At 37.3% G+C, this 14803-nt stretch overlaps 1 protein-coding gene across 48 annotated transcripts in view; it reads right to left on the bottom strand.

Annotated features, from left to right (window-relative positions):
- LRIG2 (leucine rich repeats and immunoglobulin like domains 2) overlaps window positions 1-14803 on the bottom strand; it is a 104443-nt gene that overhangs the window by 54589 nt on the left and 35051 nt on the right. For 32 of the 48 annotated variants that reach the window (XM_081493412.1, XM_081493431.1, XM_081493443.1 and 29 more), the window contains 7 exons: window positions 10993-11156; window positions 8944-9264; window positions 7697-7978; window positions 6110-6559; window positions 5364-5513; window positions 2797-3087; window positions 803-844 (listed from right to left, as the gene is read on the bottom strand). In XM_081493412.1, coding sequence (XP_081349538.1) covers window positions 803-844; window positions 2797-3087; window positions 5364-5513; window positions 6110-6559; window positions 7697-7978; window positions 8944-9264; window positions 10993-11156 — 1700 coding nt within the window. Of the gene's footprint in view, window positions 1-6; window positions 845-2796; window positions 3088-3350; window positions 3467-5363; window positions 5514-6109; window positions 6560-7696; window positions 7979-8943; window positions 9265-10992; window positions 11157-14803 lie in introns of those variants that run through there. The other 16 variants (XM_081493435.1, XM_081493424.1, XM_081493415.1 and 13 more) reach the window with 7 other exon arrangements.

A 14803-nucleotide genomic window follows, 5' to 3' on the forward strand; every position in this document is an offset into this window, starting at 1 on the left:
AAATTATTTATAAATGCACATATATTTACAATGAGACCCCTGGACGACAGGGACCAAAAAAGAGAGAGAGATTCACAAGAATACAAAACCCTTGACCTGGTAATAGTTGGTCAAGTCTGGGATTCCTGTCGACGACCTTGAATATCAAAGCCCCACTCTCAACTATACGTTTAAAATCACTGCAGAATCCCAGGCACACTTCCCAGGGGCCTCCAACGTTACTTCTCTTTCTTGGAAGGCAAAACAAAATGGCGTTGTTTATTCAGGGTCATTCTGCAGGTTGAGACAATCCAAGGTGTTAAGCAGCAAGGAGACTCTTCCTAAGAGGCCATGCACACCTGGGCACATTCTGGTAGAACCATCACAAAGCACTTTGTCCTTTATCTTCCTCTGCCCGGGTTGCACATTTTCTATTAGATGCACCCATTTCTGTCAGCCGTTACCCTTTCTTCATCAAGAATAAGCCAAACAAATGCGTGGCCTACCTTGGTGTGGTCAGATAGAATTGTAGACATAAGTAAAGCACATGCTGACTTTGGGGTTTCTCCTGAACTCTGAGGTAGTAAATATAAAATCAACTAATCTGAGTCTGCTGAAATTTCATCCTAGACTGAGTTTCATGTGCCCTCACTGCCATCTTGAATGTTCCGAGTCCTACTAAAATCAAAAGTGTGGTCGTGTAACCTGTGACAGGGCATGGGGGAAGTGGAACAGTCTGGATCACTCTCTGCCAGGCCCTCGTTTGGATGGAGTTGTGATGACTCAAGGACTGACTGCTGGGGAAAAGGAGGATGAGGCATACCTGGTTCTCTGCTTATGTTCCACAGAGGCCGCTGCAAGGTTTCTGAGAATGAAAGACAGTAATAATTACCAGTGGTGAATGGAAGTTTAAATTTTCTAATACTTAATTTTCTTCTACCCAAGTCTTCAAAGAAATAAAGATGCCCAATATTCCTACATAAGGATGTTAAGATCCAATGTATACTTGCCATTTTTCTTGCAACAACCAAAAAAAGAAAAGAAAACAAAAACTGGAACTACGGTCTTTCAAACCCTTCTACCCAACAACCTCACCAATTAATTACTGAAATCGTGCTACGTGTCATCTACTTTCACATATTACTGGTGTTTCTGCTACTATAAAAATGAAAGCTTAAAACTCTTTATACACATGGAAACAGACTAAAAGAGAATTCGTATCCAAATAGTAATGAAAGTTGCATAATACATAGAAAAAAAACATGGATTAAGCAGTCATTATATCGTTAAATAACAAATATCTATCTTTAAAAAATAATTTTAAAAATAAACAACCACTCCCCTTCAGCTTCTAGCATGCCAGTAATTCTAAAAACAAAATAATTACCAAAAGCTGGTGTTTAAAATCAGGTTATCTGTACTTTGGTTTAAAAAATATGCATTTCTCATTATTATTTACTGCAGTGGTGAGATCTTTCCCCAGAGAACACTGACTGAAAGTTATATTATTAACTTCATGGGGCTGCATTTTGGAAAAGGCTAGCCCAACATTCTAGAAACGAACACTCAGAAATAAAAATAAGACCATGTGCAAAATAAGCTAGCGTAGGGTTCTCGAGCTTTAATATGCATAAAATAACCTGGAGATTTTGTTAAAATACACTGTGGTTCACATGCTCTGCATTTCTAACAAGCTCCTAGGTAATGCTAATGCTTTGAGTAGCAAGAAGCTACACACCCTAGGTAAGGAACAAGCAGCGTACCAAAGCACTCTCATTTGCTGATTTCCTCCCTTACAGACCAGATTAACAATGTAGATAACCCCAAAGTTAGGGAAAGATACACTGCGTTTTTAGTTCTACTTAATATTTCGTGTGTGTACAGCTCTTCCAAGACATGGATTTGGATTTGGAAATGGATTTAGTGTTGATGCCTTTCTTTCATGGACACAGAACTTTAAAGACGAGACTAACTTTAATAACAGGATATTTTTCTCTGACCTGTATGTACCCTCTTTAGAAAACTTAGTTAAGAGAACAACAAAGCACATAGCAAAAGTCCATGCTATTCCATTTATTCCAGCCAGAACCATCCCTGGAGGCACCGCTACACAACGTCTTCCACTGGAAACCCGCAGTGGTCAGCCCCACCCTCCTTCCAGCGCTCTTCCATTCCAGGCTGACAAGAGGGTGAGAGCTGATGAAGAGCCTGGGTGGATATGAAGACATACTCAAGAGTGCCCTTCATGGTCTAGAAAGAGTTTCACTTTGCTTTGTTTTGATTTGCTTTACTGACTGGGTTGTTTCAAATGCCCCATCTTCACAATACAACATGTGTTCCTCTTCCTCATCTACACATTACAACTGAAAGCAAACACCTGCCAAGTCATACTGACCTTCAACATTTTCCTGATAGAACAGCAACCAAATAAAATGTTTTTAAATCATAGAAGTGAAAATATTCACCAAATTATTGTATCCTTGGTATTTCAGGTCTCCATTATTTAAATAAATATGGAAGAAAAAAGTACTGCCTTTGTGAAACTTTTTTTATAGAAACCTTTTCTGTAACTTTTCCTGAATCTTTAGAAATAAGATCTTGCTACTCCCACAAAAACTGTTTTCATCCTACAACTTCAGACTTCTTTCCATAAAAATCTCTGGCTCTAGTTTATAAAAGTTAACAGTAGCTAATTATTACAGTATACCAATTTGTTTGTTTCTGTCAAATCAGAATGCTACGGACATGATAGAAGGAAAAATCAAGCAGGTGAAAGTGAAAACAAAACAAAACAACAAAAAACACTGTGCTCTTTACCACTGCTCATCTGTGTGGAGGAAAGTTTCTTCTCATTTATCCTCTCATGGTTGGTGGGAAAGGCAGATCTCTCTCTCTCTGCTGACAACACCAGGCTCTCCAGGGTAGTGGCATCTTGGGGAGGATGTGCCAAGTAAGTCTCTTTGGGCATCTGGACCATGAGGCTAGACAGTGTCTGATCCAGAACATCCTCTTCAGTAATATAGGTGTACGGACAGTATTCTCGGGTCCGGGAGTAGATGTTAGCATTGTCATAACAATCTGAGCAGATAACTCGGGTGCCAGCACCACCTAATGACAACATGGGAAAGAAACCAAACATCCTTCAGTTAAGGACTCAGTTTTGCCAATCATTAGTTTTCTCTAACAGTTGTCATCACTGTCATCACAGCTGGCATTTGTTCAAAACTTACTTTATAAACGTGATGAAGTTTCAAGGTCTTTCTGTGAATTAACTTATTCAATGCTTATAATATGCTTGTGAGGTAAGTACTAATTATTATCGCTATATTACACATGGAATAACTACAACACAGAGAGGGTGGGTAACTTGCCCGAAGACATACTGCCCAGTGGAAAGCTGAAACTTAAACTCTGGTCCTCTGACTTCAGCACGCACGCGCCTGAATAGTATATTAAATCATCCTTGTCCAGCCTGAATAAAGTCATGCTAAAATCAAGAAAGCCAAGACAAGGTTGGCACTGTGCTACAAGATACATGTTTGGCTTAAGCAAACTAAAGCAGAGAACAAGAAGCTAGGATGACTTCACTTCACAAAAGCCCCTATTACTTTCATGAGTCAAGAGGTTAAGCAACACTAATTGCTAAAAGGACTCCTAGAGAAAGTTTCTGACGGTCAAGGGTCCTGCCTGACAAGTGTGTGTTTGGTAGAAGTAAAGGTTTAATAATGAGCTCCCTGGACCATTATGTGTTTGAAAACTGAATGATAAAAGAAAAGTGAGAACTAGAGAGTGAGTTACTTATTCATGATCAAGCATCAGAATTGTTAGAACTGGAAAAGAACTGGAAGTAATGAAGTTTAACCCAGAAAGTAGTGCTATTTCCTACAAATTGCAAAGAGTAGAGGCTTTTAAGTATTCTTTAAAAAGCCAGAAGGACTTCCCTGTCAGTGCAGTGGTTAGAATTTGGTGTTTTCACTGCCATGGCCCCCGGTTCAATCCCTGGTCGGGGAACTAAGATCCTACAAACTGCTAAGTGCAGCCAAAAAAACCTAGAAATACCCTCCTTTCCATGGAAAGCCAAAAGAAAATCCAATTTGTCGATTTATATAGAAGTTCTAGTAACACCCAGTCTAAAAAAAAAATCTCTGTAGAATGAAATAGACCTTCCATTTGATTAGTACTTGAAATACGACACAGATTCATTCAAAGAATCTTTGAGAATCTTGAGAGAAATGCTTTGTAAAATATTGTTGCTCTATTTTTAAAATGAAGAAATTAAAGCTCAGATTTTAAATAACTTGTTCATGACCACACGGCTGGAAAGAAGAACTGTGAGTCAAGCCCAATTCTATCCCTTCATTCTCCTCCCTGTGCTCTGTCACTCCCCATGGGAAGGGTGGAGCGGAGAAAAGTACTGTCGAGAAGTTAGGTTCTTAATTATTAGAACTTAATTATTTTATATCTTAACTATTTTATCTCTCTCTGATGCTCTCCAATATATACTGAGAATCATCAATGCCCTTTAAACTTGAGTGAATGTCTACCTGTCAGCAGATAGAACAAACTTCCTGGACATGGTCTGAAGGGTGTTCATGCCTGAAAAGGATAAAAGACACCTGAAAGAAGTTTCTAGAACATCTCTCTCCCATAACAATACTTTGGTTTGGAAGCCTTTGCTGTGTTCGCCAATCCCTTGTTTAAGAATGTGTTCCTCTGGAGTAGGAAATGGCACCCCACTCCAGTATTCTTGCCTGGAAAATTCCATGGACAGAGGAGCCTGGCGGGCTACAGCCCACTGGGTCACAAAGAGTTGGACATGATTTAGCACACACACAAGGAAATAATTACTGTGTATGTGTCATTTTCTCTTTATCTGCTTATAATTTTTAATATATTTGTCATGTAGTAGATTAGCTAATGATCTGGGTTGTAGAAACAGATCACCTAGGTTTGAATTTTTTCTCCCTCTAAATGATCACTAAGTGTAGTCTTGTATAAATGTCTTCATTTCTCTGTACCTCAGTCTTTTAATCGGTGCAGTAGTGATTATACTGGTACTGAATACATAGATTGTCATGGGGACTGAGTTTGTACATGTAAAAATAAATGGTTTCTGACACACAGTAAACATCATTCAATAAATGTTAACTATTTTTGTCTTTTTGAAAAAAAAAAGAATGTGCTCCTCCTTTCTGTCAAATGATTTTCTCCTCTGTTAAGACTCTAGTCAATTTTCATCCTATTTTGCATGGATCCAAATGTTTTCATTGTGTATCTTATTTTAAAATACTGCTTCAAGTTAGTGGGGAAGACCATCCACTGAAAACTAAACTCAACCGGGTAGGCTGAAATGGTAATAAGCACAGACAATGAAGAGTCATTACCATCAGTGCCTTTGTGTAAATATCCATTGGCAGGAGGCATAAGTTGCTGATGACTGCCTGCCTCAGAGTTGCTATAACCTTCCTGTGGCTCAGACAGCGTTCCTTGGGAAGACAAGTAGCTGGGAATGTCTGCAGGCAGATTGAGTTCCTCTGTAAAAGAGACACCTGTAACTCTCAAATAAAGTTAGGCAATTTAGGCCAACACTCAGAAGACTATTTTGCAAATGTATTCTACTTCTGTACTAATGACCAGGAAAATGTTATGTACCCAGGAACTCAACAGCTCTTAGAATTTTCTCTGAAAATTATTTCTCATTAGAATTCTCCCCCAAGCTTCATTTTAAAAGTATTAGCAAAAGAAACAAAACCTAAAGTCTGAAATCTTGTCCACAGATGCACTTTCACAATCTATCTGGCTGTATTGTACCTCATCTCTCACAGGGCTTCAGGGTGAGTGAGAGGTGTGAAAGACTGACCTCTGTCATAGGGACTCCACTCTTTCCCACAGGAAAATTACAAGAGAAATGAGCCTTATGAATTAAAGAAAGAAGGTGCACTGCAACTGTTTATAAGAGCAAAGTCTGTCTAGAAATTCTTAAACTTATTCACTAGAGAGGTTCCATCACATCAAGGAAGTAGGACATTTTAACAGAAAAACTCTTCCTCTATCACACACAAAGTATCAAAACTCTTCACTACATTCTGACTCAGACACAAGCCACAGTGGTCAACCGGATACCACTCACCTGTGTTTGTGATACTATAGTCTTCGTTTTTCCTTCTCATGTGGTAAATAACAATGACCCAGATCAAAGAGGTACCCACTACACAGCAGACCACGACAATGATGACAATGCCAACTGTGGTCCAACCATCATCTTCATGTCCAATGCTACTCTGGGAAGAGTCACAATTGGGGGATGAAATCACATTTAGGTAAATGTGACCACGTTCTGTCCCAAGGGTGTTTGACATAATGCAGGTATATTTCCCAGCATCATCTAGCCCAGCATCTACGATGATGAGGAGCTGATTGGCTGCAGCAAAGAAGTGCCGTTCTGTCACCAGCAAAGGTCCATCATCTTTCGTCCAGTTGAGGCGAGGGGTGGGACTCCCTCCAGCTATGCATTGTAATACTGCAGTTTCACCTCGGGTTACTGTCTTGTCCTCCAGGGGTCTAATAAATGAGGGTGTCTCTAACAGAAAGATGTATTAAAAAAATATCAGGTAATTTTATCCTTAAAATTCTATTGAATTAGACTAGTGAGGTTATGATGAAATAAGCACTTTCATAAGCTCATGGGAGGATGTTAATGTTTCAGAAAAACAAAAGCCTCAAAAAATCTAAATCTCCTCTCAGGAATTCTACCTAGAGCAAGAGATCCTAGGCAAAGAAGTCAAAGATTCATATACAAAAATGTTTATTACAAAATTATTTGCAATTTTTAAAGATGAAAAAATCTTGCAGAAAAATGAGTAACTTAGAGTACAGTCACATATTTCATGAAGACTTAATGACAAGGTAACCCTGTGATAAAATATTAAGTGGAAAAAAGTAGGTATACATAACCACATAAAGATGAGTATTTTTAAAAAGTCCAGAATATGTCAAAATCTACACAGAGTTTGAGTGACTTTCCCTCATTTTTTCAAATTTTCTGCATATCTTAAAATTTTTTAAAAATAAATTTATTTTCCTGGTTACACAAGTAGTTAAACAAACCAACACATTTTTTAAAACCCTAACATCTGGAGGCAAAGAGAATTTGCCTTGATTTGAGTCCCATAAAGACGAGTGTTCTAATAAGAAAAAAAAACTGGCTTATCAGGGGAAATCTACAGGGAAAAGACATTTTACCAGAGCACAGGATTAACAGGAGCACACTGGAAGGAAAACAGGAAATCTAACCAGAAGACAGGTCTTTTCATCTTTTACAAAAATTTTTTTTTTAAATGAAGTAACAGGGAAAAGTTAAATTGTCTCAAGTTCTCTGAAGCAGTATGATGAAAATTCACTATGAATAGTAGAAAAAATATATACATGAAGTAGAAAGCTGATAGAGACATAACAGGATAGAGGGATCTGAATTTTCATTCATGGGATAAAAATCTCCAATTCTGCCCTCAAAATTTCCCCAGATTCCAGTTAACTGTTCCACTAACATCCAAGCCTGACTACATACCTGTATAAATTGGCATAACAATGAAAAAAAAGACATAAGGATCCCAACTGAAATCTCAAACTTGAGATTTTTCTTGCCATTAAGACCAAGTGTTGATCCAAAATAAAAGGACTTCCACAAAAGTATGGATCCATGAAGCAGTAAACATACCTAACACGATGAGTGAGGCATTTGCAGAGAGACCGCCTGCTATATTCTGTGCCATGCAGCTATAGATCCCCATGTCTTCTATTTTCACATTTGCAATGAAGAAGACATCATCCTCAGGCATGACATGCATGCGTCTCTCTCGAGCTGCAGGAAAGTCAGTACCACCATCTTTCTGCCAGGAAATCTGAGGTGCAGGGTGCCCCTCCGCAGCACATTCTAATCTGGCCATGGCACCAGTGCGAATAGTTAGATCCATTGGAGTTTTCAGAAAAGATGGCATCTCTGTTCCAAAAAAGATCACCAAAAGATAGTGGGTGGGGAAAAATACACACACACACACACACACGCACACACACACACACAAGGGAGAATCTATTAGGCAAAATACCAACTGTGTGCTGCTCCATTTCTTTGAGAAGACATGCTCTCTGCATTGACAGTAAATACAACTTGAGAGGCCATCTTTTCTCTAAGAATCTCAGAGCATGGAGTATAGTGATGACTAACTCTTCCAGAATGCAAGACAAATCTACCTGATCTCCTTGACAGGGACAGAAAAAGCTGAGGCCGTAAACTTTTCTGAACCAATATTTTAGCACTTAATATTTACTATTCCTTACTTAAGAGATGCATGATTAAAAAAAAAAAATTATGCCTTCAAAACAGCTCATAAAATGGCCCAGAAGCAAGACACATGTACCTCTTCTGGTTGTACAAAGCCTGAAGTGCTGTAGTTATTCAATGTAATAGGCAATAGACCAATCAAGCTGTTGTTTATTTTTTTCAACAGACACAATGAAAAAGAGCATTATTTTCAAAAATAGTTTCGTTGACTACATTTAGACAATGATAATGATCAATGGCCCCAGAAATGTTCTCAATACTCCCAGTTATTGGACAGACCTGTGAACAGTGTCAGGAATAAATTTTATAGTTTTTAGAACAGAATTACAGTTCTAGAAAGAAAATGGAGAATTAAAAATAATTTTTTTTCAAAAACACAAAAGAGAGTAGTTCATCTCCTGAAACCATGGAATTCACCTTTACTCCTCAGTCAAAGACTAATCAGGGACAGTAAGTGGGTAAATTAACAATCCAGCCTGTATACTATCATAACCCTAAAGACAAAAACAGTAAGGACCCTCACCCAGTGTCAGGTTTAACGTAATCTTCTTGGTCAAAAGTTCAAAAATTAAACATGAAAAATCCTTCTAACTATAAAATCATCAGGGAGCATAATTTCTTACCATTCACAGTCAGTTTGGCTTTATGAGAATAGTTAGAACCAAAGTGATTAGTAATAATACACTGATATTTTCCTTCATCTGTGAAATTCACATTGAAAAGATGTAGGATACTAGTATATTCCAGAGCTTCTCCAGCCTGTTGCTGATAACGAACAAAATTCTCAATATCAACATCATACAAGACTTCACTGTCTTTGCGCCACAGAGCAGACATGGGTGAATCACTGCTGCTCACCACAGTGCACGTCAGAGTCACATTCATGCCTCTCAGAGCAACTGTGGTTTCAGGATGAGTTCTTATCTGTGGCTTGAGCAAATCATCTAAGAGGAAAAAATACAGGGCAGGAGCCAAGTCAGTTATTTATTTTTGCTTCTACAGATTCAATTTTAAAACAAATAATGTAAAACCGCATGTTCTGTTGACAAAATGTCATGATAAGGTTGAAAGGGTCTACAGAAGTAGAACCCAATTCCCTTATTTCAATATGAGGAAAATGACGCCAAGAAGGGTCAATGACTTGCTCTAAGATATATCAAGTCAGCAGCTCAGCCTGGACTGGAACCCAGGTTTTCAAACTTCAGGGCTTAGTACTCTTTCCACCCTTCCTTACTGTCATTTATGCTTAGAATGCACTATCTTAAGTATTACTAGTTGCAGTACTTAAGTTTTGCAAAAGCAAAAACTTAAATTAGAATTCTAAAACAAGCTCTAATTCTATTACCCTTTGTATGTATGTGTTTGTGTATATATAACATATATAAAAAGATATTCTATTAATAAAACATACTATTTGAAAGTACTTTGTACATAACTTTCAACTAAAATAGTGAAAAATTTCAAATATGTTGAAAGTCCAACTGAAGACTGGCTTAGGACTGGCTAATAAACTATAGATTCATAAATAATAGTATATGATTGAATTGATTCAGAGAAGCAGGTATACGAATTTTTAACCAAATATCTTTACTCAGTAACATTTCACTGTGTCATATGTTTACATTTATAATAAGTAAAGTCAGAAGGGCATTCATGGCAATGTAACTAAGTTCTTTGTTTTCTTCTTTAAAATTTGTTTTACAAGTTTTACAAATTTAAAATTTGTAAAAACAAGTCAAGTATTTTATGCACCCGAACTTCCAAATGTCCTAAGTATTTTTAAGTGATCTGGCAATATACAGGTATCTAAATGCTACTAGCAATACAGATACACTGATCTAAAAGTTCCACTGTGTAAAAGCTAAGACTTAGCTACTTTAAAGGAAATGTAAGTGTAAAAGAAAAATCTCCAAAATGAGAACACAGATGTATACTTGAAATGACAATTAAGTGTTAGAATTAAGACAACTCGTCTATGACAACTTGTCTATGTCCCCTCTTCCCCTCCAAAAAACTGCCAAAACTTGCTGCTTTTGTCTTAAGAAAATGTATCAAAAGTAGAAACCAAATGAAATTGGTACATCCATACACTGTTGGTGACCACATAAACTGTGACACATAAATCTGTTTGAAAACGCCTGGTAGCACTTTTTCAAGATCTACCAAATAAAAAAAAAGTCATACTTTTGAATCAATTCATGAACAAACAAACTCATACTTTTTGATGCAGGAATCTTACTAGATATTTATTCTAAGGTTGCTGCTGCTGCTGCTAAGTCGCTTCAGTCATGTCCGACTCTGTGCGACCCCACAGATGGCAGCCACCAGGCTCCCCCGTCCCTGGGATTCTCCAGGCAAGAACACTGGAGTGGGTTGCCATTTCCTTCTCCAATTTTAAGGCTAACAATCGCCTAAAAAGAAAAGGCTTACATTCATAAAGGTGCTACCATACTGACATTATTTTAAATGATTGTTTAAGAATACACAGAGGAAAAAAGACTGCCTAAGTTATATTAAGTCAAAGAACACAAAATTTAAGCTACAATTACAATATTAGAGAAGAAAGTAAAGAAATGGAAACAGGCTAGTGGGAAAGCATTCTACTTTAGATTTTTTTAATTCTGTTAAGATAGTAAGGAATAAGATACAATATTTAAAACAAAAATACAAACCACAGACAAAATCTTTCAGATCCACATTCAGGATGCTTTGCCCTGCAAGCCATTCAGGGTGTGCACAGCTTACATTCACAGAATGTTGAAAGTTATTATCAACCAGCCACTGAAGCAACCACTTCAAATGGCAGTCACAGAGCAAACTGCTTGTGTTCAGAATCCTGTAGAAATAAAGAGGAAAATAACTGCTCTCTACTTTTCATTCCAAGTTTCTCCAGCATTAAAAGCTTACTACACATCTATTCACTTTTCTCGCCAAAAAAATGCCTAACCTGATTCTAACCATAAGAAAACAAATTCAAGCGGTCAACCTTGTTTCCTGATATATGACAGCGTGATGCAAGACACGAACAAAAGGTGTTGGGGGATAAGGGTAAGGGATCTATTTTTAGTCTAAAGGAAAATAAAGAGTCATTACAATCAAATGTAAAGTGAGATACTTCATTAAGAAAATATATCTACAAAGGACATTTTTTTGGACACTGGGGAAATCTAAGTATCCACTGCATATTAGATATTATTTTATTAATGTTAATTTCATTAGGTGTGATAATAGTATTGTGGTTATGCAAGAAAATAACCTTGCATAGGAAATACACGCTGAGATATTTTAGGAGTAAAATGTCATGATGTCTGTAGCCTACTTTCAACTGGTTAAGCAAAGTAATAGTATATATATGTATATGAGTGTGTGTGGAAAGAGGGAGAGGGAAGGAGAGAAAGGGAGGGGAAAGGAAGGGAGGAGGGAGAGAAAAATATATAACAAATTTAGCAAACAGTTAAGAATTGATGAATCCAGGTAAATGGAATATGGATGTTCACTGTGCCTTCCTTTAAATTTTTGAGGTTTAAAAAAATTTTCCCAAAGAAACTTGGGGAAGAGCTTACTATATATATTAGAACAAAGAGACAAATTTGTTGTGGAGAGGGTATAATTATTCTCAAATTATTTCATCAAGATTAAAAACATTGCAGCCCTCTGGCAACGTGTACTGCAATTTAAACTAAGAACCACTGAAAAATGCTTTGTGGTCATAACAGGCCTACAAAATACATTTAAAAAGTCAGTGTTTTCTTTTAATCACCCTTAAATGTCCCATCCCCTTGAAACCAGGGAAAGCAAGTGATTTTGACAATATTATAACCTGCTTTGTGTGCATCTCTAAAATCCTCAAGTAGTTTTACAGTTTGGTATAAAAATACCTAAGATCTGATTTCAAAGAAGTTTCAAACAGTCTTTAAGGGTACCCCAAAAGCCATCTTTTATCAAGGGCAATTTTAAGTAAGCAGGCCAAAGACTACTTCTGCATTTAAGAATTCTTATGCTATATGCATTCATTCATAGAGAAATATTTGAGACTACTATATGCCAGGCACTGTTCTAGGCTGTGGCACTATCGCCCTCACAAAGCTTGTATATTTAGACTCAAGCAATAAACAAACAAATGCAAAGTAAAGTTACAAAGTTAAGTCCTATCAAGGAAAAACAAAGCTGGGCAGAGACAGAAGGAAAGCAGCTACCACTTTAGAGACACAAGCTATCAGTTTAGATAAAGCAGTCAGGGAAAGATTTTTTGAGAGATGGCATTTGGGCAAAAACCTGAAAGAATCAAGAAAGCAAATCACGTGATCCTGGGTAACGGTGTCACAAATGGAGGAAACTGCACAAACACCTTGAGGCCAGTGCTTAGGAAAAGCATCTATACCAGGAAAAGAAAGGGGGCCACTGACGCCAGAGCACAGAAAGTGAAGGGACAGGGATGGGAATGAGCTCCAAGAGCTGGGCAAGAAGGACCAGGCCATGCAAGTGCTTTATAAACTTAGGAAAGAACCTGAGTTGTTCTTTTCCTACATGTGCTGGAATACACTGGAAAGTTAAGAACAGAGGAATGATATGGTCTGATTTATGCTTTCTTAGGTATAATGTAAGTTGGCTCATGAGACCTGCACTCATATCCTAATTTCACTACTTACCTTAGGCAAGATACTGAATGCCTCCAAAATCTGTTTCTTTTTCTGGAAAATGGGATTGAGAATGCCTACCTCCAAGATTGTTTTGAATAAAGCATTTAGCACAGTGCCTGGCCACAGATACCACAGAATCCACATTAGTTCCCTTCACTTCTACTTCTTTTGCATCTTTCCACTCTTCACAAGCTAATGAACCCTGTCTCGCCAATGGAGTATAACCTGTGTTCTCTCCACAAGTATATGGAGAGATATACATCAAATACTAACAGTGGTTGTCTTTTGAGTACTGAGGATTCGGGGTCTTTCTCTCCCTTGGTTTAATTACCAAATTTTCTACCATGATTATATAACTTTAATGCAAAACAATTTTTAATTTATATTTGACTCTCCCATCTCCCCTCAATATTTTTGCAAAGCACTGTGAAGGATACAAAAAAGTATCAAGAGATATTTTAATAAATGGTGAAGTCGAATTCAGTATTATAAACATGACTTAAATTTTTAAGAGCAACTAAAACTTCTCGGTAAAAAAAATCAGTATTAGAATTCCTGCATTAGCAGCTTATTCAAACCAACTCATAAAATTACCAAATGACTCTCTGAAGAATGAAACTACAGTATTTGCTTTCACCTACCATATAAATTATATTTAAAACAGAGTTCTCTTTAGAATTAAAACTTTCTTGCTGGCCCTCAGATTATCACAACCAAAAAATCGTAATACTGATATACTGTTATGCAGTTAAGTTGTGCCTTTTCAAGTTCAAGTGAGCCTTAAAAGAAATAACTCAAAATACGTCAAGAGACCAAAAACAAAAAAAAAGCCACTTTAAAAATCTGGCAGAAAGTAACAAAAAATGATCTCCATATTTTAACTTTTGCTGTTATCTTAGTTATTCATCTCTTACTGTGTGCCATGCTCTGCGTGAAACATCTTCTCAAAAGCTTTCTAAAGCATTTGGGGGATGGGAATCCTAACTATTCATGGCCTATTAGGCCCTATATGATCAGGTCAGCTTAACTCTCTGCCCTCATTTCCTACCACTTTTCCCCTTGCTCTTGTCTTCCAGCCACACCAGTGTGTCTGCCATTTTTCAAGCACAAACAGCAAGTTTCTACCTCTGGGTCTCTTCACCTGCTCTTCCCTGTGCCTAGACTGCCCTTCACCCAGTATAAAATGGCTTGCCAATTCATCTCACTAAGGGCCTGGCTCTAAGCTGTTATCTTTAGAAAAGCCTTCCCTCACTATTTCAAATAACAATCCCTGTCACTCTGTACACCTTTGACTCAGTTTTTTCTTCAGAACGTTACCTGATGAGATATCATACGCCTACTTGTTCACAATTTATTTTCCCTTTAGAATTCAGTGCAACATGCTGTGAGGACAGAGAAGCTTTATCTTGTTCACTGCTGCATTTTTAGCATTTAGGATAGTATCCTACATAGCAAATGACAATAAATATTTCTCGAACAAACAAATTATCTCATTTTATCCTCATATAACCCTGAAGACAGTGCTATTCTCATTTTGAGATGGGAAACTGAGTCTTAGGCTAAATACATAGTAATAAAGAATGGAACAAGAATCTAAACCTAGACAGTTTGAACTCACATACTTCCAGTGTATCGCAAACTATATGTGGAGAAGGACCAGTTTTTTAAATTCTCAATCTGTTTTGATCAATACTTTTATAAAATTCAACAAAAGTGTCATAGTAATGTCAAACTGTTCTTAAAGTTTCTAAAACCATGTGTTCTGAATTTCTGTCCTTATCTTGTCATGAATCCACTCTGGTCCACAGACCTCCCTTTGAGTAGCCTTCTGGCAAAGCAAGAT

Source organism: Giraffa tippelskirchi, chromosome 5, assembly GCF_054371585.1.
Source record: "Giraffa tippelskirchi isolate mGirTip1 chromosome 5, T2T-mGirTip1v1.2.pri, whole genome shotgun sequence".
NCBI classification, from domain to species: Eukaryota; Metazoa; Chordata; class Mammalia; order Artiodactyla; family Giraffidae; genus Giraffa; species Giraffa tippelskirchi.